This window comes from Somniosus microcephalus, chromosome 7, assembly GCF_052327205.1.
Source record: "Somniosus microcephalus isolate GS21.2 chromosome 7, FLI_Smic_1.0, whole genome shotgun sequence".
NCBI classification, from domain to species: Eukaryota; Metazoa; Chordata; class Chondrichthyes; order Squaliformes; family Somniosidae; genus Somniosus; species Somniosus microcephalus.
The window spans coordinates 179,343,198-179,365,088 of record NC_140993.1 but is presented as its reverse complement, the minus strand read 5'-3'; the positions used below and the strand labels follow the sequence as shown (position 1 = coordinate 179,365,088).

Genomic DNA, 21,891 nt, shown 5'->3' with positions numbered 1-21,891 from the left:
TTCGGCCCAACTGGTCTGTGCTGGTGTTTATGCTCCACACGAGCCTCCTCCCACCCTACTTCCTCCCTCATGTATTTATCTAGCTTCCCCTTAAATGTATCTATGTCATTCACCTCAACTTGCAATATTACTAATTTTATAATTTAATAAACTGAATGTGAATTTTGAAATAGCCTCTCCAAGTGAACGGAGTACTCGGTCACAAATATAGCCAGTTGATACGTACATAATCTAGAAGTTCTCAATATTCTAAACTGGAGAGGAATTATGGTGCATTGCAGAAGTTCAACTTTCAGTTTAATCATTTGAATGCTACTGAACAATTGGAAAACTAACTTACCATCTTTATCATCATTTATACACTTTGCAATAGTTGCACAGGGGTTTGGGTTTGGTTGAAGCACCGAGGTAGGCTCTGATTCTTTGGATGCTGTTTTAGAATTTTTCCTCATTGGAACTTTGACTTCAAGATCCTGAGACAAGAGTATGAAATAATTTTACGTAATGAATAAGGCAATATAAATCTTTAATAAGACATGGAAGTCAATTAATTTCATTATATAATGGTAATCTAGCCAGGGAGGTGGAATGAAAGTGCCTTCACGCTATCAGTTGTAAAGGTCCAACATAAAATAAGTTTGGGTCGTCTCACATAGTTTATTTGGGGGTGTGACCCATAGCATAAAACTGCTCCTGCAAAACACCTATGCAGTTCTTGCTAAGATTCAATTAACCTCCCCAGCTACCATCTCAGACTGACCTGAGGTATGGAACCTTGGTGTGCTGTTTGATCCCAAGATCAACATCCCCCCCATATTTAGTCAGTCACTTAAATCACTGTCATTTTTGGACCATCACCTGTCTCTACCTTACATCTTCCCCTATATTGCCAAAACCCTAATCCAAGCCTAATCAAAATCCACATCAATGCCCTCTTTGCTAGTTTTCCCACGTCAACAGACTATAAACTATCAATAACATTGGAGGTCGTGTCTACACCTGCACCAAGATCTGTACCTGCACCTGCATCAACCCAACCCTTGTTGGATTCCACTGGCTCCCTGTGCCGCAGGGAATCAACTTCAAGAGTCTCTCAAATGCCTCTGCGGCCTTGCCCCTACCTTTACAATCTCCTACAACTGTATGTCCCTGTATACATCTGGTGTTCCTCCGTCACTGGCCTGCTTCTTTCTCCCCACTCCCTCGGTTTCGTAATCAGTGCCTCCTTCCGCCATTCATTCCACAATTTTCTTTGCTGCCTCCATCCTTGCCTTCAGAGAACTCCAAAGACCTTTCTCTTGCTCCCTCTTAACCTTTCTCTCCTTGGCGATTAGCATTGGCTTAGTGGTAGCACTCGCACAACTGCTGTCCATTCTGAGTCTGAGGATTGTGATTGCAAGCCCCACTCCAGAAATTTGAGCACACAACCTCGGCTGACACTTCAGTGCAGTATGGAGGGAGTGCCCTCTTTTGGATGAGATGTTAAACCGAGGCCCTGTCTGCCCTCTCAAGTGGATGTAAAAGATCCCATGGTACTTGTGAGAAGTGCAAGGTTATACCCATCAGGAAAGAATGAACAGGCTGGGTCTCTGTTCTCTTGAAAAGAGAATGCTGAGGGGTGACCTAATAGAGGTATTTAAAATTATGAAAGGTTTTGATAGAGTAGACAGTGTTTCCACTTGTGGGGAAGAGCAAAACTAGGAGCCATCAATATAAGATAGTCACCAAGAAATCCAATAGGGAATTCAGAAGAAACTTCTTTACCCAAAGAGTAGTGAGAATGTGGAACTCCCTGCCACAGGGAGTGGTTGAGGCGAATAGTATAGATGCATTTAAGGGGAGGCTAGATAAGCATATGAGGGAGTAGGGAATAGAGGGTTATGCTGAACATTCCCATCTGTCTTGTTTGAATGCCAACACTGGCTCTGCGTCTATTAAAGGTGCAGATCCAGTACTGCCTCACTGATAATCCCCGGGGGGACATCACAACCTTTTCCTCTACGCTGTGCTTCAAAACTGGGCATTCCTCAGGCACAGTGAAGAGGAAAATCTCCACTAAGATACCATTGGCCATGAGCACTGATGGAGTGAACAGAAATCTTGATGCCATAAATGTGTAATGCTTAGAACAAGCACAGTATTCCATTTACTGTAGCAACCCATGTATTTAGTAGCCATAAATTTGTTAATCACAGTAGGAAGTTCTATAAAGTGGACAAGATATCATTAATCATACCCATATTGCTCATAGGTTTTTATTTTAAATTTCAGCACCTAAACTTTCCACCTTTAAATCTTCTTTTGTCTTCTGATCCTTCTAATTAAAGCATCTTACTCCTCTCCATCCATTTTTTCCCCTGGAGCTCCCACTTTTACATCTGGGGTAGGGGAGCGTAAAGAGTACAACTGCCCTGCTGCCAGGCCATCTTCACTGCCACCATCCAACAGTAGCCTGGTGGAGATGGCCTTGATCTGATGTGTGTTCTCCCATGAGAGACACCTGGTTCCGTGCCTCCCGGAAGCAAAGTGACAGAGCAGGAGCTGAGCAGAGTGGAAGAACCAGACCTGTATCTCTGGTGCCACTTTTTCACACAAAGGATAGTAGAAAGCTGGAATTCTCTCCCTCAAAAGGCTGTGGATGCTGGGACAATTGTAGCTTTCAAGACTGAGCGATATATTTTGTCAGGTAAGCGTTTCGAGGGATATGGAGTAAAGGCAGGTGAACAGAGTTGAGGTACAGCTCAGCCATGAACCAACTGAATGGCGGAGCAGGCACAAGGATCTGAATGGACTACCGATGTTGCAATGTACCCCAAGGTGCAATGCCACTGCACTAATTACCTTCACATAATTTTCAAATTAATATTAATCCATTATTCTCTAATGAAGAGTGACTCAAAAATTTTTGAGGATGTAACTAGTAAAATAGATAAGGGAGAACCAGTGGATGTGGTGTATTCGGACTTTCAGAAGGCTTTCGATAAGGTCTCGCATGAGAGATTAGCGTGTAAAGTTAAGGCACATGCGATTGGGGGCAAGGTATTGACTTGGATAGAGAACTGGTTGGCAGACAGAAAGCAAAGAGTTGGAATAAACGGGTCTTTTTCCGAATGGCAGGCAGTGACTAGTGGGGTACCGCAGGGATCGGTCCTTGGACCCCAGCTATTCACAATATATATTAATGATCTAGACAAGGGAACTAGATGTAATATCTCCAAATTTGCAGATGACACAAAGCTGGGTGGGCGTGTGTGCTGTGAGGAGGGTGCCGAGAAACTACAGGATGATTTGGACAGGTTGGCTGATTGGGCAGAAGCATGGCAGATGCAATATAACGTGGATAAATGTGAGGTTATCCACTTTGGTGGCAAAAACAGGAAGGCAGATTATCTGAATGGCAATAGATTGGGAGAAGGGGAAGTGCAACGAGACCTGGGTGTCCTTGTGCACCAGTCGCTGAAGGTAAGCATGCAGGTGCAGCAGGCGGTTAAAGAAGGCAAATGGTATGTTGGCCTTCGTAGCGAGAGGGTTTGAGTACAGGAACAAGGGTGTCTTGCTGCAGTTGTACAGGGCCTTGGTGAGACCACACCTTGAGTATTGTGTGCAGTTTTGGTCGCCTTATCTGAGGAAGGATGTTCTTGCCATGGAAGGAGTTCAGCGAAGATTCACCAGGCTGATACCTGGGATGGCAGGAATGACGTATGAGGAGAGATTGGGACAATTGGGCTTGTACTCGCTGGAGTTTAGAAGAATGAGAGGGGATCTCATTGAAACTTATAAAATTCTGACAGGACTGGACAGACTAGATGCAGGAAGGATGTTCCCGATGGTCAGGGAGTCCAGAACCAGGGGTCACAGTCTAAGGATAAGGGGTAGGCCATTTAGGACAGAAATGAGGAGGAATTTCTTCACCCAGAGAGTGGTGAACCTGTGGAATTCTCTACCACAGAAAGCAGTAGAGGCCAATACGTTAAATATATTCAAGGAGGAGTTGGATATATTTCTTAAGGCTAAAGGGATCAAGGGGTATGGGGAGAAAGCAGGGACCGGGTACTGAATTTGGATGATCAGCCATGATCGCATTGAATGGCGGAGCAGGCTCGAGGGGCCGAATGGCCTACTCCTGCTCCTATCTTCTATGTTTCTATGACTACACAGATTGCTGAAATTGCTCAAATTGAAAGATAACTATGCACATTAAACATACCTTCAAGTCACTAAAAGGTTGTTCATTCTGAGCAAAGTTACTAGGTTGCTGTTGAGGATATCTGCAACTAGATGAATCTCCATCCCCTCCATTTTTCTCACTTTTCACTTTAACGTCTTGACATATTTCACTACGTGATCTCCCAATAGTCTCTTGCAGATATGCATCATCCTGAGAATCTTCAGTAAATCCATTGTAAACTCTTCTTAAATTTGTAGTCTTTAAACTTGGTTTCAGGGATTCCAGCAGGGTAACTTTAATTAGTTTATTACCCACTGCATCTTTCCCTTGGCTTCCATCTTCCAACCGGCCACTAGAAACATGATCAGATAAGTCCAATGGCTTGTCAAGATTATCACTGGCTACAGAAACAGCTTTCTCTAATTTTGATGGAAGATTTTCTTTATTAAATGAAGGCTTTTCACAATCAGTGGAAGAATCCCTTCCGTCTTCCATTTTTTTCCTTTTTGCCAATCTATTAGATGTAGGCAGGCAGGCAGTGTTCCCAGCTGTACCAGACTTAATTTCAATGTGCTTTTTTGTAATCCTTTGTCCTTCCAGCTTGGATTGCTCAAGGAATTGGTACATTTTGATCTGGTGATCAAATAAGAGCAACCTTTTCAACACTTGGATTTCATATGTGAACATGTCCATGCAATTCTAACCCTTGAAAAAAAAATTATTTGACCAAATAAAGATGATCTACTTACTTCTGGATCAGAGGAACCTTTAGCAGAAACTCCAAATACAGGCGAAGGACACTGAGAAACCCAGCTTCCACTTTTTTCATCTGCTTCTGTTATGCAAGGAAACCTGAAAGAAAATTTTAAACTTTAGTTGTCTTCACTCAACAGAGGGTCAATAATAACAATAAAAAAATTCAGAGCATTTGATAGATGTTTGTTATATTTAAGTTTTACATAGCTCTGCTTTGGAGCAACATAAAACTCACAACTTATGTCACAGATGAACCTGCATACCTAGAAGGAATTACAGGAAACTTTGTGATATCTGGCACCGACGGGACCGAGCTGTTGCCGTTCCCTCAAAACTGCCGGACAAACCAGCGTTAATGTTGAAGCATACGGAGCTTTTCAGCTCCGTATCTGGCAACAAACACTGTTGCACAGCTTCCAAACAGTCAGCCGTACCTTGGAAGCGTCTCTGTCGCTTAGCAACAGCTTCAGAGAGACTTTGCAGAGCCTGACTGTTGAAAAAAAAGCCACGAGAAGAAAAAAAACCTAACAAAACGGCTCCTGATTTTTGCTGGTGGCTCGAGCTTGCCAGACATTTAGCCTCCGGATAACACAAAGTTTCCTGTAATTTATCAAATTTGATTTCTGTGGAGGTAGGGGAAGGAAGGATATACAGGTTGAGCGTCCCGAATCCGGCAACCTCGGGACCGAGGCCGAGCCAGTTTTCATGTTTTTCCGGACTTCAGAACATGTTTCTGATATCCGAAGTCCAGAAATATCGCAACCTGGGCTCGGGCATTTCCGGACTTTGGACATCAGAAACATGTTCCGAGTCCAGAAATGCCTGGGCCCAGCTTGCGGTTTGACAGGATGTCCGGATTCCAGAACATTTGACGGATTCTGGATGACCCTGCCACCAATCGTCCCGGAGTCCGGATCTCGGACGCTCAACCTGTACATCTCTATCCGTTCACAAACCATAGTTCCTGCTGTCACAGCTCTTGGTCTTGTTTCTGTATTAACATTTCTCATTCTCATACAATGGCCCGTATTTTCCGATCACAGGCCTCCCACGGGCAGAGGCCTGCGATCTGGAAAAATCTACGCCCTTACACGAGGGCTCCCGGGATGCACACGCTTCCGCTCCTGGGCCTCTCCAAACGTGCAGGGCCCACGTATCCCAGAGGCACATGTAGTTTGCAGCGTCCCTGGGATCACGTGGGCCATGGGGAGCCAATCAAAAAAAGGTTTTTTACCAGGCATAAGAATTGTAAGGGTATTCTGCGGGCGGAGGGTCTCCAAAAAGCGGAACTATTTGCCCGCAGAGGCCCTTGTCCAGGGCAGCTGGAGGATCTGTCAAGAGCATTCTTGACAGATCGGAAATGCCGGTTTTCAGCACATGCGCTGTGCATGCCTGAAACCGGTGTGGTAAACCACTTTTGTCGTTCACTATCATTACACTATAGTTATCACTGTTATATCGTTACTCTATGGTTATCACTGTTCACACTGTTGTATCACTATACGAGGTCGCCTCTTGTCACGCTGTTATACCTGGGCTGACCACTGCTGACTCCGCCCATGGCTCCACCTACCTGCCCAGGTATAAAGGTGGTCGACTGGCTGGTATTCCTCCTTGTTGGATCCGATCACCCACGAGGGTGGGCTCTGTTATTTAGCCAATAAAAACCTATAGTTACTTTCTTAACTCGTCGCTTTTCATTGGATGAATTGATAGGTATATCAATTTTATTGGCTAAATTTTAAAATGTCGACACTTGAGCAGTCAAACGACCAGTCAAACGACCAGCCAAGCGACCAGCCAGACACCCAGCTACAACAGCCACAGCAGCCAGCCTGGCTGCGAGCCCTCCGACCACCGTACCTGGATCTAAACCCACAGGCAGCAAACTCAGCCCTCGACTTCGAACACTGGCTGAGCTGTTTCGAATCCTACCTGGGAGAATCCGGCGTGCCTCAGAAATCCATGCTAAGAGTTCTGACCGCCCAAGTGAGCCCTAAAGTATTCGCACTCATCCGGGACCTTAAAATGTACGAAGCCGCCATCAACCTGCTGAAACAACAGTACCGGAGCCCGGTAAACTCCATGTATGCCAGACACCTCCTAAGATCCCGCCCACAACAGCCAGGAGAGTCGGTAGATGAATTTTTACGGGCGCTACAAGCACTCGGCAGGGACTGTGACTTTAAAGCGGTATCAGCGGCAGAAAATACTGAAGATAATGTCCGCGATGCCTTCGTGAAAGGCCTGCGGTCCGACTACGCACGGCAAAGACTTCTTGAAGCAAAGGACCTTGACCTGAACACAGCTGCAGCCCTCGCCCGCTCCCTAGAAGTGGCCCATCGGGACCTCGAGGCGTACTCCAGGTACAGTAATTTGCGACCCTGGGACTCGGGACCGACCCCGACCGCGATACCCCTCGCAGCGCCGCCCCTGGGACCTACCTCTGCGTCGGCGTCCCGGACCCGATCGGTACCGCCACCCCCGGTACCGGCTGCGACTTCGGACCCCCGCGATCGGGCCGCCGGCTGCTTCTTCTGCGGCCAGGCGAAACATCCTAGGGCGCGCTGCCCAGCGAGAAACGCGACGTGCTCAAGCTGCCTGAAGAAAGGCCACTTTGCTAAGGCCTGCAGAGGCCAACAGAGATCAACAGAGGCCAGCAGTGCCTCATGCGAGTTGTGGTGGCGGCCATCTTCCATCAAGGCCACAGATGCCAGCATCCCATGTGTGAGTCATGGGGGCGGCCATCTTTGATCCAGGCAACCGACACCAGCAGTGCCTCATGTGAGTTGTGGGGGCAGCCATCTTCTCCGCCATTTTACCCTCAACGCTCGACCGCCACCTCGCCTCCGGACTCGACCACCGCCTCACCCGCAGACTACGGCAGCTCGCTGAGCCACACACTAGCCTCCGTCACACTGGACCAAGCCCGCCCGCACCACCTGTCCAAGTCCATGATGGATATCAAAGTAAACGGCCGCGCCACGACCTGCCTGTTCGAAAGCGGAAGCACGGAGAGTTTCATCCACCCAGACACGGTGAGCCACTACTCCCTCACTGTCCGGCCAACGCGCAACCGGATCTCGATGGCATCGAGGTCCCACGCCACAGACATCAGCGGCTACTGTGTCGTGACCCTGTCGGTTAAGGGCACGGAGTATAAAAATTTTAAACTCCTCGTCCTCCCCCAGCTCTGCGCTGCCGTCCTACTAGGGCTGGACTTCCAATCCCACCTCCAAAGCGTCACTCTAGCATACAGCGGACCCCTCCCCCCACTCACAGTCGACAACCAGCAGCCTTTAAACCACCCACCGCGTAACACCTGCGGCCTATCCACCCTCAAGGTCCCGCCACCTTCCCTGTTCGCTAACCTCACCCCCGACTGCAAACCCGTCGCTACCAAGAGCAGGCGGTACAGCGCCGGGGACAGAGCCTTCATTAGCTCTGAGGTGCAGCGTCTCCTGAAGGAGGGCATCATCGAGGGGAGCAGCAGCCCCTGGCGTGCCCAGGTCGTGGTCGTTAAGACCGGCAATAAAAACCGCCTGGTCATCGACTACAGCCAGACCATAAACCGGTACACCCAGCTGGACGCATACCCCCTTCCCCGCATATCTGATATGGTCAATCAGATTGCACAATACCGAGTATTCTCTACCATCGACCTTAAGTCGGCCTACCACCAACTCCCTATCCGCCCTGAGGACCACCAGTATACCGCCTTCGAGGCGAATGGCCGCCTCTACCACTTCCTTAGGGTTCCCTTCGGCGTCACCAACGGGGTTTCGGTCTTCCAAAGGGAGATGGACCGGATGGTTGACCAGAACGGGCTGCACGCCACGTTCCCCTATCTAGATAACGTCACCATCTGCGGCCGCGACCGGCAGGACCATGATGTTAATCTGGAGAGATTCCTCCGTACGGCCCAACGGCTGAACCTCACCTACAATAAGGAGAAATGTGTGTTTAACACCTCACGCCTTGCCAGCCTCGGCTGCGTAGTAGAGGACGGACTCATCGGCCCCGACCCCGAAAGAATGCGCCCCCTCATGGAGCTACCCCTCCCCCACTGCCCAAAGGCGCTGAAGAGAACCCTGGGGCTCTTCGCCTACTATGCCCAATGGGTGCCCAATTATGCGGACAAAGCCAGACCCCTCATGAAGTCCACATCCTTCCCCCTTACGGAGGAAGCGTGCGCTGCCTTCTCCCTCATTAAGGGAGACATTGCTAAGGCCACAATGCACGCGGTGGATGAGTCCATCCCCTTCCAAGTGGAGAGCGATGCATCCGACTTCGCCCTAGCTGCTACCCTTAACCAGGAGGGGAGACCGGTGGCCTTCTTCTCAAGGACCCTACAGGGCCCTGAGATCCGACACTCGTCGGTCGAGAAGGAGGCCCAGGCGATTGTGGAGGCTGTACGACGCTGGAGGCACTACCTGGCAGGCAAACGATTTACCCTCCTCACCGACCAGCGTTCGGTCGCTTTTATGTTTAATAACAAGCTGAGGGGTAAAATCAAGAACGACAAGATCTTGAGGTGGAGAATCGAACTCTCCACCTATGATTATGATATCTTGTACCGGCCTGGTAAGCTGAACGAACCCCCTGATGCTCTATCACGAATTACATGCGCCAACGCGCAAATTGATAGACTTCAGACCCTCCACAACGACCTCTGCCACCCCGGAGTCACCAGACTTTACCACTTCATTAAGGCCCGCAACCTGCCCTACTCCATCGAGGAGGTCAGGACCATGACCAGGAACTGCCAGACCTGTGCCGAGTGCAAACCGCATTTCTTTAGGCCGGACAGAGCAAGCCTGATCAAGGCCACCCGCCCCTTCGAGCGCTTGAGCATCGATTTTAAGGGGCCCCTCCCGTCCTCTGACCGTAATGTGTACTTCCTCAACATTGTTGATGAGTACTCCCGTTTCCCCTTCGCCTTCCCCTGCCCAGACATGACCAGTACCACGGTCATTAAATGCCTGAACGACCTCTTCGCCTTGTTCGGGTTCCCAAACTATATACATAGTGACCGGGGCTCCTCCTTCATGAGCGAGGAACTCCGCCAGTTCCTACTAGCAAGAGGTATTGCTGCAAGCAGGACCACCAGCTACAACCCTCGAGGGAACGGCCAGGTGGAAAGAGAGAACGCGACTGTATGGAAGGCCGTCCTCTTAGCCTTAAAGTCTAAGGGCCTCCCAACCTCCCGCTGGCAGGAAGTCCTCCCGGCAGCGCTGCATTCCATCCGGTCACTACTTTGCACTGCCATTAATGCCACCCCCCATGAACGAATGTTTGTTTTCCCCAGGAAGTCGACTACGGGAACCACACTACCAACCTGGCTGACCTCTCCGGGGCCCGTCCTGCTGCGAAAGCACGTGAGGGCCCATAAAACGGACCCCCTGGTCGAGAGGGTGAACCTCCTGCACGCCAACCCTCAGTACGCCTATGTGGCATACCCAGACGGGCGGGAGGACACAGTCTCCTTGCGAGACCTCGCACCCTCGGGCATTCCGGAGACACCACCTTCACCCCCCCCCACCCCCCCGATTCCAGCTCAGGTAGACGGCATGCCAGAACCCCACGAGCCCTCGCTGACCACGCAGACACCAGCATCACCACCGGAGAATGCAACACCGCCGCTGCGACGATCGGAAAGGCTTACGAGGCCTCCGGACAGACTGACATACCAGAACTGGTAGTACACATCACCCCGCCGGACTCAAATCTAAACAAGGGGTGAACGTGGTAAACCACTTTTGTCGTTCACTATCGTTACACTATAGTTATCAATGTTATATCGTTACTCTATGGTTATCACTGTTCACACTGTTGTATCACTATACGAGGTCGCCTCTTGTCACGCTGTTATACCTGGGCTGACCACTGCTGACTCCGCCCATGGCTCCACCTACCTGCCCAGGTATAAAGGTGGTCGACTGGCTGGTATTCCTCCTTGTTGGATCCGATCACCCACGAGGGTGGGCTCTGTTATTTAGCCAATAAAAACCTATAGTTACTTTCTTAACTCGTCGCTTTTCATTGGATGAATTGATAGGTATATCAACCGGCATTTCCGATGTCCCTACAGGTGGGTACACAGCGCGTACCCACCCATAGGGATTGGAATATCTGGGCCTATATCAACATTTCCCATCCAATCTTGCAGTCAACTACCACCATGCAGTTGCAGGCTCTTGCCACCAGGTAGTACTGTGGCACAGGTTCTGAAGTCTTCCCAACTTGTCATCTCGGTTTTTTTTCCTTTCTGAACTGCAGACTGCTTTAACTTTGTATATTTAAAATGTTCATAAAAACAAATATAAGTATTGCATTACCTTCCCTATTTATCTGCTGCCAACTCGTGGCACTGTACCTACAGGCCAGGGCCTGTTGCCTCCTATTTACTGGGCCTGACCTGCCCGTCTTTGCTGGCCTCTCTAATAGCCTTAATTCCTCTCCTGCCAGCCCTACTACAAAAAAAAATTGTGCCCATCTTTGCTCCTGGCAACTCCAGACCTGCTGCAAAAAAAAAACATTTTCCTCTGAACCCTCTCCCTACCTGCCCGACTCCACTCTTCCCAAAAATTGCCACTTGGCTTGGCTGCAGCGCCCACTGCAAAAAATAATTAAACAAACAAATTCCTTCCTGCCTGGCCCACACCAAAAATTTTTTTTTTAATTTAAATCTCCTACTAAGCCACACCTCCTGGCAAAAAAAATCTGCTGCCTGCCCAGCCCTGCGACGCTACTCCCCTCGGCCCCATTCAAAATCTAGCCTCGCTTACCTGCATAGCCAGGCTGCCCTACAGCCCTACTTCCTGCACTTGGGCTTCCAAAAAAATAGTTTGAGCCTCCAAAAAAATAACTCCCTTCTACCTCGGGTGATGTTTGTGGGGTTTAGGCCTCCCCATGTCTCCGTTCTCAGGCCTCCCAGTTTTGCCTCTTTCCCATTCTCCTTCTGCTGCTTCCAAGCCAGAAATGGCATAAACCTGGTGAACAGCAGCAGCACAGATCGATTCATAAACGGTAGCTTCCTGCTTCTGCATTCATTTATTGATTCATTGATGTGCCCTGTGCCTGCTGCTGTATTAGTTTCTTCATTTGCTGGTGCCCACTCCTCTGTTAATTTTATGATTCACTTGTCTAATTCTCTTAATTTTTTGTTTCATTGGTTCCTTCCTCTGTATTAATCTATTAATTTACTGCTGCATTGATTTATTAATGCACTGGTCTGCCCACTGTTCTATTATTGATTCACAGGTTGCAGTGCTTTATTAATTCATTAATCCACTGGCACCTGCCATTAACTTATTGATTCTCTGGTCTGCTGCTCCAATGATTCATCAAATCAGCGGTGCACACATTTGCATCAACTTACTGATTTGCTGGTCCCTGCTACACTATGAATTGATTGATTCAGTGGGGCCTGTGCTAATACTTTATTAATAACTAGTGCCTGCTTAACTCTATTGCAATATTCATCAATAACCTTTTGTTGTTGTGAGTGTGTGGACATATTTATGATTTGTGCAGATTAAGTTTTCCTGCTGCGACTGTATATTGTAATGGCAAGCAAAACAAAGAATGCATTTTGGAGTAATTTAAATTTTCTAGTTAATTGTTAATTTTTAATCTTCATGTTATAGTAGCAGCATCTGCTGTCCACTGTTTTAGAGTATTGTGTCATCACATTGTTGGGAACATCAAGATAAAACGTTCAAAATTGTACAGATCTTGATTCCCATTAGAAACACTAGGAGAGATCAACTAGTACACACATATTGTACATACAAAGACAATATTGCATTGTTAAAATACATCTGTTCTTACTGACCAATTAATATATACCTATTAGCTTACATCATTAATATAGAATTATGGAACTTGAAACTGCAAATAGGATTTGAGTGTGAAAAGTGAAGAACAAGCTTGAAGACCTGAGCACACAATCTGAAGAGAAATGTTCTAATTTGCATCGCCAATACTTTTCTTTCATTTTTGTTCTGCAACACAAACCCTTCTTGCCGTGCCTCAGCTGGTTACGTTGTTCAAACATTCATGTTGACACTCTAAAATTGTGTTGGGTTTGGAGGATACAACCGTACGTTCTAACAATATATTAGTACATTACATGAACTTTACCACTCAACATTCGAGGAAAAATATAATTACATGCTAGAATTAACATGCAACATACCCAGGGTCACTGTCCTTTAAATGCTCTGAGTTTGCTGCCTGATTGACATCCTTCTTCAACATATTATGTGGAATTTGAGCGGTCATGGTGAGGTCTCTATATGAATTCAGAAGACTTTGCGAGTCCTTTAGCAGGAAAAAAAGCATTATTTCAAAAGGGGAAATATTTATATTTTTTTGAAGATAAAGGAGGCTAAATTTGGTTGATTTGCACCTCCCGTTAGGGCGCTAACGGAGCGCAAATCAACTAGCGCCTGGGCACGGCGTTGCTAACGCCTCCCGCGAAATTCAGCGGGAGGTTAGCGGCGGCGCTAACTGTTAGCGCCGCGTGGTGCTGCGCTGCTGGCGATGAAGTCATCGCCATGCGCAGCGCCCTGCCTGTAATATTGGGTGGCGCCCCCCGACTTACCGCCAGATACTATGTCCGCCGGGGTCAGGGGGGGCCTACCTGCGGCCGGGGTGGCGCTAGTTAAAGGGGAGGTGATGGGCGGCCATTTTTGTTGCTGGCCGCCTGCCAGCACTTGCCCCCGTTGCTGTCCCTGGCCCCCATGAAGCCCCTCCCTGCACCCCCCCCCCCCCACATGGGGTGCTGGCTCCTCGAGTGCCGGGCTCATTTGTCGGCACTCCTGATCCCTGGTGGCCCAGGGGGGAGGAAGACATGCAGTACCGTGGCGCTGCAGCACGTAGCGCCGCGATATTGGTTTGCAGCGCTCCAAGAGGGACGCGGGGTGCTTCCAGTAGTGCCTCTCCTCCCTCTCGGGGCACTACCAGGGAAAATTGGCTGCGGGGATGCTAACTTTTTTGGGACGCTAAAATTAGCGCCCCGGCGAAGGTAGCGCCGCAAGGGGCGCTACCCAATTTTTACCCCAAAATGTTTCCAGTAACTAAAAAACACAAATCTTTGGATTAAATTGTGTTAGTAGAGACATGTAAATTTAAATAACTACAAACCTACAGTTTAAATGGGGTATAGAATTCAAAAGTAGTGAAGTTGTGTTAGACTTGTATATGACCCTGGTCAAGCTGCACTTCGAGTACTGTGCACAGCGCTGGTCCACACACTATAAAAAGGACATAAAATCTCTAGAGGAAGTGCAAAAAAGATTTACTGTACAAGGATGGTACCAGAGCTGAGAGATTACAGCTATCGGGAAGATTGAACAGGTTGGGGCTTTTTTCTTTAGAAAAGAGAAGACTTAGAGCTAATTTGATAAAGGTGTTTAAAATTATGAATGGGTTGGACAGGGTAGATGTGGAGAGAATGTTTCCACTTGTGCGAGAATCCAAAATTAGGGGCATAAATACAAGATAGTTATTAATAAATCCAATAGGAGCATAAGGAGAAATTTCTTTACTCAGAGAGTGGTTAGGAAGTGGTTGAGGCAAATAGCTTAGATGCTTTCAAAAGGAAACTAGATGACTACATGAGAGAAAAGGGAATAGGAAGATATGTTGACAGGCTGAGATGAAGTAGATAGAATGGGAGGAGACTCGTGTGGAGTATAAACACCAGCACAGACTACTTGGGCTGAATGGCCTGTTTCTATGTTGTATATTCTATGTAAATAAAGGCGATATCAGGTAGTGTTTTATTTATTGAAAGACGGAAGTAAACACACTGGTTTCTTAATCTGTTACACCGTATACTGAAACAGCATTCTTGAAAAGGTTATGTTGCTGTGAAAACAGAAGGACATTTAAGTTGCCTTTACACTGACACTTGTTTAGGCCGGATTCCAGGAGATCAGCAGCTATGCTGCTAAATCCTGTGCCCTTGTCTTGGAATAGATCCATGATAACCAGGCCTCTGCTTCTGTCAGCAAGATAAGGCAGCCGAGATAAGAGAGCAATATTTAGCAATGTAGGCGCTAGGAATCAGCTTGTGGATGCCAGTCTCCTGGAATTTGACTTAAACAGGCACCAGTATAAAAATGGATTTATGTATGCATTACGCCTCAAATACTTAACACTGGGTATACAAACAACGTACATCTAAATGGAGTAGAAACTGTTTCTAAGCAAGCAATACTGATTAACAGTATAACAAAAGTCTTTTCCCTAAGTGACAACCAACAATGATTAGATCCAAGGACCTGTACTAACATTAAATGCGATTCTTTGTGCTTGCCAAATTATGCAGTTTTAGCAGAGACATTGCTGAAGAGGTTAGATGGTGTTCACAATACTAATTTAATGTGGAGCTGCCAGCATAGTGTCTTTTTATTTATTATCTAATTTTATGGGACAAGCAGTGTTAACGTTAAAATATTACTACAATGAGAGATGGATTTTTTTTTGTGGTCATCAAAGTGAGTGCCATCAATGCTAGAAAATGGAAATGGGCACCCAGTGTTAATGGCTAGCACCACCAGACTCAAAAGTACAGATTCCACCACTCTGTCCCAACAATATGCTTTGCGTCCTAATTCTAGGAGAGCCTTTGAATCAGTGATGTTTCCCCCCCTCCTATTTCCAACACCATCTATCTAAAGACTTTGCTGAATGAAATTACCAATTTTGTATTTTGTGCCAAACTGAATGGTTTTGTGTTTGTCGATACACACCAACTTGCAAAGGGTTGAGACTGCTACAATTTTGTGTAGAACTTTTACAGCAGAGAGTTTTATGTGCGAGAGGACGAATATAAAGAGGGGTGGTGGAAGAGTGAGTGAGGAGGATGGAAGTGTGTGAGGTAGAATGAGAATTGATAAGAGAGAGAAAGAGAGAATGTGTGTGTATGTGAAAGTGTAAGTGTGAGTGAAGGAGAGCACAAAGGAGCATACACGAGAGAGATACCGCATGTGCACAAGAAAAGGAGTGAGAGTGTGATTGGGAACACAAAAACATTCTTCTCATCAATCTGAGTTGGATTCAAAGACAAGTCCTTCATGTGAAACGGCAGTATGAAGGAAATAAATTGTGATCATGCGTGCAAATACATAGAATTAAACAGGAGCTGGCACCTCATTGATGTTTCCTATATTATAATATGTACTTTTGTATTGGGGAATAAAGATTATCTTGCAATAAATGATCACTTACAAACTGGTACTTGTATTTTTCAGTTTCAGTTAATCAGCCTTGGTTTTAAAATATTTGCTTAAACAGCAAATGCTGCATTAAAGTACTTACATGTTCCTCATGAATTCCAAGTCCTAAAGTTTCCGCTACAACAGCAGCTAGATTAATGCTATTTTTTTCTGCGGATAAATATTCTTTTAGTTTCCGAGTGGCTGTTAGATGAAAAGAGAAACAAATGAGGCATACAATAAAGCAGTTAATTGTTGCTAAAATGTGTGTACAAGTGAATCATCAAAATATTAAAACTCATGGCACCATGTGCACCTTACAGGGCAGAGAAATGACATCCGAAGTTTAGTTATATCACACATTTGAAATTTTACACCAAATTCAGCTTTGTATACTTTTCTTAGATTCCCAAATAACTACACTAAACTAAGTTATTTTAATTTCCTTTGTCAAATGAAAATTAGATTTTATTGGAATGCCTTATTTACTAACACTTGCACATATATTTGTAAGTACACTGGTGTTGCAGTTACAGTGTGGTTTTACTGTACATTTTTTTATTTGTTCTTGGGATGTTCGCGATGATGGTAAGGCAGCATCTATCTATCTATCTATATATATAAAAATTGCTCTTCTGTCTGTCTGTCTGTCTGTCCTCTATACACTCAAAAGTTATAGAGCGTACCTACACGTGTGTTACATCAAAAGAAAGCTTACGATTCCGGAACGGTCATAAGCGTATTTACTTTTCGGTGAGACAAAAATTGTGCCGACGGTATCCAAAAAACGTTCAAAATTCCGCTCATTATCCCCTCATTAGCATTGAGTGACGTGAAGGTTGACCAATCGTACAGTCGAGCGACCTGATGGTTGACCAATTGCTGCATCACGGGGGCGGGTTCATTGCGTGTGCAGGCGGGCTATCCTACAGTTGAGTGACGTGATGATTAACCAATCCTACAGGTCAGTGACCTGACGGTTGACCAATCGGTGCGTGTGTGGGCGGGCCTTATCATTCTGAACCGAGGTGAGTGTCAGCCATCTTGATTCGTAAGTTTTTTTTTTCCCACTTTCTGTACGTGTGGAGGGGATTTTATCCACCAAAATTTGGTACTTAGGAGCCCAACTAACTCATTATATAATTTCTGTGTAATAAATAAGTCCATTATCTGTTTCATTTCTCCAGGTCTGCTGTCTGTAGGCCTCAGGCCTTTGCACCGGCCGTCCCGCTGGGGGGCGGGGCTCGGGAGGGGAGGGGGCTCGGGAGGGGAGGGGCGGGGGTAGCGGGAAGGGGAAGCGGAGAGGGTTAACCCGGCAACTGGGCTCGGCCAGCCGCAATCGGCCGTCTCAAGCCGCTCAGGCCCAGGCCCGATCCCGGAGATCGGGAGGGCGGAGAGGGGAGGAGGGTTACCCCGGCAACCAGGCCTGGCCAGCCACAATCGGCCGTCTCACGCCGCCTCAGGCCCGGCCTCGGGAGGGGCGCGGGGCTTGGGAGGGGGGAGGAGGGTTACCCCGGCAACCCGGCCAGGCCACCTGCAATCAGCCGTCTCAAGTCGCCTCAGGCCCAGAGATCGGGAGGGCGGAGAGGGGAGGAGGGTTACCCCGGCAACTGGGCCTGGCCAGCCGCAATCAGCCGTCTCAAGCCGCCTCAGGCCCGGCCTCGGGAGGGGGGCGGGGCTCGGGAGGGGGAGGAGGGTTACCCCGGCAACCCGGCCAGGCCACCCGCAATTGGCCGTCTCAAGTCGCCTCAGGCCGGGGCTCGGGGAGGGGTGGGGCGGGGGGAGGGGTGCGGCGCGGGGAGGGAGGAGCGGGGCTCGGGGAGGGGCGGGGCTCGTGGAGGGGGATTACCCCGGCAACCCGGCCTCTCCCCCCCCTCTCTCTCCCCACTCCCCCTCATGCTCCCCCCCCTTCCATAGAAACATAGAAGATAGGAGGAGTAGTAGGCCATTCGGCCCTTCGAGCCTGCTCCGCCATTCAATGAGATCATGGCTGATCATCCAAATTCAGTACCCTGTCCCTGCCTTCTCCCCATATCCCTTGATCCCTTTAGCCTTAAGAAATATATCCAACTCTTTCTTGAATATATTTGATGACCTGGCCTCCACCACCCTCTGTGGCAGAGAATTCCACAGGTTCACCACTCTCTGGGTGAAGAAATTCCTCCTCATTTCAGTCCTAAATGGCTTACCCCTTATCCTTAGACTATGACCCCTGGTTCTGGACTCCCCGGCCATCAGAAACATCCTTTCTGCATCTAGTCTGTCCAGACCTGACGGAATTTTATAGGTTTCGATGAGATCCCCTCTCAATCTTCTAAACTCCTGTGAGTATAGGCCCAATTGACACAATCTCTCCTCGTACGTCATTCCTGCCATCCCAGGTATCAGCCTGGTGAATCTTCGCTGCACTCCCTCCATGGCAAGAACGTCCTTCCTCAGGTAAGGTGACCAAAACTGCACACAATACTCAAGGTGCGGTTGTGGTAAACCACTGTTATCGTTCACAACCGTTCGCTATTGTTACACTGTTGTTATCACTGTTTACACTGTTGTTATCACTACACAAGGTTACCTCTTGCCACGCATGCTGTTATACCTAGGCATACCTCAGCTGACTCCGCCCATGGCTCCGCGTGCTTGCCCAGGTATAAAGGTGACTGATTGGCTAGTATTCTTCCTTGTTGGAACCGATCACCCACGAGGGTGGGCTCTGTTATTTAGCCAATAAAAACCTATAGTTACTATCTTAACTCGTCGCTTTTCATGGAATGAATTGATAGGTATATCAATTTTATTGGCTAAATTTTGAAATGAATGGACTGGAGCAGCCAAACGGCCAGCTACAACAGCCCCAGCAGCCGACTTGGCTGCGAGCCCTCCGACCGCCGTACCTGGATCTAAATCCACAGGCAGCGAATTCAGCCCTCGACTTCGATCACTGGCTGAGCTGCTTTGAATCCTACCTGGTAGCCTCCGGCGTGCCATCGGAAGCCGACAAACTAAGAGTTCTGACCGCCCAGGTGAGCCCTAAAGTATTTGCACTCATCCGGGACCTTGCTACATACGAGGAGGCCCTCGACCTGCTAAAAGAGCAGTACCGGAGCCCAGTAAATTCAATGTATGCCAGACATCTCCTAAGATCCCGCTCGCAACAGCCAGGAGAGTCTGTAGATGAATTTTTACGGGCGCTACAAACACTCAGCAGGGACTGTGACTTTAAAGCTGTATCGGCTGCACAACATGCTGAAGGAAATATCCGTGATGCCTTCGTGAAAGGCCTTCGGTCCGACTACTCACGGCAAAGACTGCTCGAATCAAAGGACCTCGGCTTGAAAGCAGCTGCAGCCCTCGCTCGCTCCCTGGAAGTGGCCCATCGGGACCTCGAGGCGTACTCCGGGTACAGTGCTGTGCGACCCTGGGACTCGGGCCCGACTTCGGCCGCAATACCCCTCGCACCGTCGCCCCTGGGACCTACTACGGCGTCGGTGTCCCGGAATCGATCGGGACCGCCACCCTCGGGACCTGCTGTGGCAGCGGAGCCCCGCGATCGGGCCGCCAGCTGCTATTTCTGTGGCCAGGCGAAACATCAAAGGGCGCGCTGCCCTGCAAGGAACGCGACCTGCTCCGGATGCAAAAAAAAAGGCCACTTCGCAAACGCCTGCAGGGGGAAAGCCACAGACGCCAGCAGTGCCTCATGTGAGTCGTGGGGTGGCCATCTTTGATCAAGGCCACAGACGCCAGCAGTGCCTCATGTGAGTCGTGGGGGCGGCCATCTTCTCCGCCATTTTGTCCAACTTCGACCTCGTGGGGATCCGCGTCATGGGCGCCGCCATTTTGTTCGCCGCACTCGGCCGCCATTTTGTCTCCAGACCCGACCACCGCCTCACCTGCCGACTACAGCAGCTCACTCAGCCATACACTGGCCTCCGTCACGCTTGACCAAGCTCTCCCGCATCATCTGTCCAGGTCCATGATGGACATCGAAGTAAACGGCCACGCCACGACCTGCCTGTTCGACAGCGGGAGCACGGAGAGTTTTATTCACCCAGACACGGTGCGCTGCTACTCCCTCACTGTCCGGCCAACGCGCCATCGGATCTCGATGGCGTCGAAGTCCCATTCAACAGACGTCAGCGGCTACTGTGTGGTGACCCTGTCGGTTAGGGGCACGGAATATAAAAACTTTAAACTTCTCGTCCTGCCCCAGCTCTGCGCTGCCGTCCTACTAGGGCTGGATTTCCAATGCCACCTTCAAAGTGTCACTTTGGCATACGGTGGATCCCTCCCCCCCACTCAGTCTACAACCAGCAGTTTTTAAACCGCCCGCCGCGTACCACCTGCAGCCTCTCCACTCTCAAAGTCCCGCCCCCCTCCTTGTTCGCTAACCTCACCCGCGACTGTAAACCCGTCGCTACCAAGAGCAGGCGGTACAGCGCCGGGGACAGAGCTTTTATTAGCTCTGAGGTGCAGCGACTCCTGAAGGAGGGCATCACTGAGGGGAGCACCAGCCCCTGGCGTGCCCAGGTCGTAGTCGTTAAGACCGGCAATAAACACCGCCTGGTCATCGACTACAGCCAAACCATAAACCGGTACACCCAGCTGGACGCATACCCCCTTCCCCGCATATCTGATATGGTCAACCAGATTGCACAGTACCGGGTATTCTCCACCATCGACCTTAAGTCGGCCTATCACCAACTCCCTATCCGCCCTGAGGACCGCCAGTATACCGCCTTTGAGGCGAATGGCCGCCTCTACCACTTCCTTAGGGTTCCCTTTGGCGTCACCAACGGGGTTTCGGTCTTCCAAAGGGAGATGGACCGGATGGTTGACCAGAACGCGCTGCAGGCCACGTTTCCTTATCTAGATAACGTCACCATCTGCGGCCACGACCAGCAGGACCATGATGTTAATCTGGAGAAATTCCTCCGTACGGCCCAACGGCTGAATCTCACTTACAATAAGGAGAAATGTATGTTTAACACCTCGCGCCTTGCCATCCTCGGCTGCGTAGTAGAGAACGGAGTCATCGGCCCCGACCCCGAAAGAATGCGCCCCCTCATGGAGCTTCCCCTTCCCCACTGTCAAAAGGCACTGAAGAGAACCCTGGGGCTCTTCGCTTACTATGCCCAATGGGTGCCCAATTATGCAGACAAAGCCAGACCCCTCATGAAGTCCACCTCCTTCCCCCTGACAGCAGAAGCATGCGCAGCCTTCTCCCTCATAAAAGGAGACATTGCGAAGGCCACAATGCACGCAGTGGATGAGTCCATCCCTTTCCAAGTGGAGAGCGATGCATCCGACTTCGCCCTAGCTGCAACCCTTAACCAGGCGGGGAGACCTGTGGCCTTCTTCTCAAGGACCCTCCAGGGCCCTGAGATCCGACACTCTTCTGTCGAGAAGGAGGCCCAGGCGATTGTGGAAGCAGTACGACGCTGGAGGCATTACCTGGCAGGCAAACGATTTACTCTCCTCACCGACCAGCGTTCGGTTGCTTTTATGTTTAATAACAAGCTGAGGGGCAAAATCAAGAACGACAAGATCTTGAGGTGGAGAATTGAGCTCTCCACCTACGATTACGATATCTTGTACCGGCCTGGTAAACTCAACGAGCCCCCAGATGCTCTATCACGAGGTACATGCGCCAACGCGCAAGTTGATAGACTGCGGACCCTCCACAACGACCTCTGCCACCCCGGGGTCACTAGACTTTACCACTTCATTAAGGCCCGCAACCTG

The 21,891-nt window shown here is 48.9% G+C and overlaps 1 protein-coding gene across 1 annotated transcript in view; it reads right to left on the bottom strand.

Annotated features, from left to right (window-relative positions):
• Positions 1-21,891, bottom strand: part of LOC147115034 (DNA endonuclease RBBP8-like) — an 86,410-nt gene that overhangs the window by 37,734 nt on the left and 26,785 nt on the right. The window contains exons 2-6 of the mRNA XM_085993972.1: positions 16,256-16,410; positions 13,125-13,249; positions 4,918-5,020; positions 4,208-4,801; positions 341-473 (exon numbers count right to left, since the gene is read on the bottom strand). Coding sequence (XP_085850098.1) covers positions 341-473; positions 4,208-4,801; positions 4,918-5,020; positions 13,125-13,249; positions 16,256-16,410 — 1,110 coding nt within the window. The remainder of the gene's footprint in view (positions 1-340; positions 474-4,207; positions 4,802-4,917; positions 5,021-13,124; positions 13,250-16,255; positions 16,411-21,891) is intronic.